At 36.7% G+C, this 3,799-nt stretch overlaps 1 protein-coding gene across 1 annotated transcript in view; it reads right to left on the bottom strand.

Annotated features, from left to right (window-relative positions):
- The window catches only part of CAMK4 (calcium/calmodulin dependent protein kinase IV), a 224,016-nt gene that overhangs the window by 76,754 nt on the left and 143,463 nt on the right, over positions 1 to 3,799 (bottom strand). The window contains exon 4 of the mRNA XM_007451190.1: positions 3,247 to 3,329. Coding sequence (XP_007451252.1) covers positions 3,247 to 3,329 — 83 coding nt within the window. The remainder of the gene's footprint in view (positions 1 to 3,246; positions 3,330 to 3,799) is intronic.

The raw sequence follows: 3,799 nt of genomic DNA, 5'->3' as shown, positions 1-3,799 counted from the left end.
GCCTGCGCCCCCGGCGCCTGCCCTCCGCAACGGGAGAGGCCACAACAGTGAGAGGCCCGCGTACCGCAAAAAAAAAAAAAAAAAAAATCACAAGATATTCCGATACTGGAGTTAGACAAAAATCAGAAAAAAAAAAAAAACAAAAAAACCAACCTTTAAAAAAATTTAATTAGAAGACCAGAAGGACACTGCTAAATTAGTTGTCTTAAAATACAATCATTTTCTGGAAAAAAAAAACTTGAAAATTTACTCTTAAAAAACCTCAGAACTTGTCCACTTAAAAAGTTCAATAAATTTATAAGAATTGTGACTAGATTGAGAATGACGGAACAGAAAATGTTCTGGAGGTTTTTCCATGATATCGTAATTTTGTGGAAATTTTTTTGGGGGATTATCTTGGACACAAAATATCACTGATTTTAATCCCAAAAATTGTAATCCATTGTCCTATTTAATTTACTATTCATACTCTACATGAAACAGCAGATTCCACTTGGATTTACCATGTTTCGGTTTTTAGGAGCACCATAGAACAGATCTTTTGTTAATAAAATACAACCATTTTGACTATAGTGGACTAACATAATTATCGCTTCATCAGTTGCTCCATTAGTTCATTCATTAGATACTATTAGAGTCATCATTAGACCAGAAATGAATTTCTATCATTACAATTAAATATGTTTGGTTTTTGACCTAAGTACAGGAAATAGAGACCATATTTTGATTTTTAACTCTCAAGAAAGAAAGCAATAAATGGATAATAATGCAGGATATATTTTCAGTTTGATACAGATTTAAAGATAACTATAGAATTAAGTAACTTAATGGCAACAGATATGTGTACAACAACATTCAGGGGGAAAAAAGTCTATTATCTACGACCACTAAGAGTTTATAGAGTAGTTTAGTGCTCTACTGGCTGTCTGCCATTCTTTAGATGTCCTCTTTTAAATCCAAATATTTCGTCCATTTATCACTGTAAATGAAATTTATCAACAGCATTTAGTTTTTCACTCTTATCTATAGCTGAATTAACTCTATTCCATCAAAATCAACTAGACTGCAAGATGAGAGAACCAGAAAGGCTGAGGAGAAGGGAAGGAAAGAGACTCCTGATTCCAAAATGATTTAAACAAAGAGAGGTTAGAAGGTAAATTGGTAGATGACAACTTCATTGTGAAATTCCTGTCCTGCAATTATTTACAAAGAACAGGAGATTTTTCTCTGTTAGACCATAATTAGCAGAGAAATATGTAAGTCTTCCTTAGGAAGATCTCACGGCTCCAGAGCCAGCAGGATCTAACTATAATTTGACTCTGTTAATGTACCTAAAGAAGGAATATGTCCATGAAAGAAGTCAGCTAAAAAGGTGTTGAAAAAGGACCAATTATTGGCAAATTTAGGCAACATTCAAATAAACTAGTCCAGAAGAGTCTTGACTAAGCATATGGGAACATGACAGTTTTAGGATAAGGCTAGCCTTATAGTGGATCAGAGTGTCTCAGCTTCCTTAGGATCACAGTACAGCTTCAAATTTGTTCTGAGGTTCAGAGAAGTTAAGCAAACCGCTCTATGTTAGTTATTTGTTCCTTAAGTCAGGATTTAAAACCATGAGTCCAACTGACTATGAGCCAAATACCACAAGAAGCATCAATATATGTCTAGGCTACCTATGCTTACTTCCCTCAGGTGATTCATTTATTTGTAAAGAATGAATATAGTTTAAATGCTACAATTTTTAAAATCTGATAAATTCACATAACTTGCTCTAAGGAAACTTTAATATACATCTGAACAAAATGTTGAAGATACATATGTAGCTCCAATCAAGGCCATTTTGCTCCTTCCTATCTGAAGATCCAAATCTGCACTGGGTAACATTAAAAGCAGACAGGAGCTTTGAAAACCAATACGAAGACTTTTGGAAGCTTTTAAAGAGACAGTAAATTTAACTGGGTGGAGTAGGGGTGGGGAGGGAGGGGAGGCATGCTCTTCTCCTAATACATTCTAAACCCTTAGGTATCTTTCTCCTCAGAGTCCATTCATTGTAGCAGTTGCTCACTCACTCATTCATGCAGCAAATATTTATTGAGAATTTACTGTGCTCCAGGCACTCATGCTACATTAGCAGTTCATCAACCTCTCTTCAGTCTTCTGTCTTCAGTCCACTTCTCTCTTAACCCTTTCTTCAACCAACAAGACCTTTACATCACAGAAACTGCAGTTTCTTACCATTTCTGATATATACCTACCCAGTCTCTTTGTCTTCTTCCAATTCCATTCTTGCTTAATTACCCTGTTCAGCACAGCAAAGAGCTCCCAAGAGCCCATCAGGGCAAAGAGGGAATTCAGAGAAGATAAGGAGGGTAGGAAAGCTATGGAAGCTTAAAGTGTGTGTCTCTTGTACAAATAGTGTGCCTATATTATGCTCTACCAGATTTCCAGAAATACTCCCTGCCATCCTCAAACCTCTGCCTTGAGTGATGAACATATGAACAGACAACTAAAATTGGCTATAATTGGATAAAACAGAACATGTTTTTCTCTGCAACTTGGAACTCTTTACACAGCCTAACAAAGAAAGTAGGCCTAGAAACAATCATTTGGAGAGAATTGATTTTTATGGCTTTTGGATCATAATAAAGAATACTATTATAATACATGTTTAACTTCCTATAATTCTCACTGAACATTTTCTCACAAAATATTCTCATAAATCTTACTATTTAGTTTAGATTTAGTATGACTTTGGAAATTCTGCTTTTTATCTAGAAGTAAATGTTTGCAGAAGTAAATAGTACAATGTTTCTATTTTTGTTCACTAAGCATCCCAAATTTTAGTCTACCCACATCTTATCAAATATCACTCTCTTTCCATTCTACACTCATTTTTTTTTTTTTTTGCGGTACACGGGCCTCTCACTGTTGTGGCCTCTCCCGCTGCGGAGCACAGGCTCCGGACGCGCAGGCTCAGCAGCCATGGCTCACGGGCCCAGCCGCTCCGCGGCATGTGGGATCTTCCCGGACCGGGGCACGAACCCGTGTCCCCTGCATCGGCAGGCGGACTCTCAACCACTGCGCCACCAGGGAAGCCCCTACACTCCTTTTAAGATTTATTTTAGTAGAAGTTATCAACTGGTATAATATGTCATTATGAAAAATTTCAGGAGAAATTTCCTTTTGGTTATTTTTGGTGACTGAAAGCAAAACCTTACTGTGGTTACATTGCCGGGACCTACTCACCTGTCAAACAGCTCTCCTCCTGTGACGAGTTCTAGGACCAGACTGATTTCTGTAGGGGTTTCAAATATCTCTTTAAGTTTTATCTGGGAAAAGATATAAAAAAAAATCACAAATTCTTTATTTTCAACTTTCTAGGAAATAGTTAAAATTATGGCTACAACAGCACTCTCTGTAATAGCAATATGTTGGATCATGGTTAAAAAAGCTTCCTTATTCTAGTACCAGGCAGTCATCTGTCACTCTCTGGTTGTTTTTATCAGTTACCTCATTTCTTCAAAGGTCCTTTTGAGATTTCATATTTTTCATCTTGATCGTTGAAAGATACCTGCCCTAGAAATGCTTCTTAAAATTTGCCAAATCATCCCAATTTCTGCATTTCAACAGAATTGAAAACAAACAAAAAACTAACAAACAAAAAAAACCCAGAAGCAAACAAAACTTCCTAAACCATTTGAAAGCATCATGGTTGGTAGAGATGCAAATGCCTCTTTCTCCTAGAAAGGGACTTCAGTTAGGGGACTGAGACAGAACAGGACCAGGTTAAAGTCTGTCT

This window comes from Lipotes vexillifer, unplaced genomic scaffold (genome assembly GCF_000442215.2).
Source record: "Lipotes vexillifer unplaced genomic scaffold, Lipotes_vexillifer_v1.1 scaffold91, whole genome shotgun sequence".
NCBI lineage: Eukaryota > Metazoa > Chordata > Mammalia > Artiodactyla > Lipotidae > Lipotes > Lipotes vexillifer.
The sequence above is the reverse complement of the archived record's forward strand: the minus strand, read 5'-3'. Positions and strand labels throughout refer to the sequence as shown.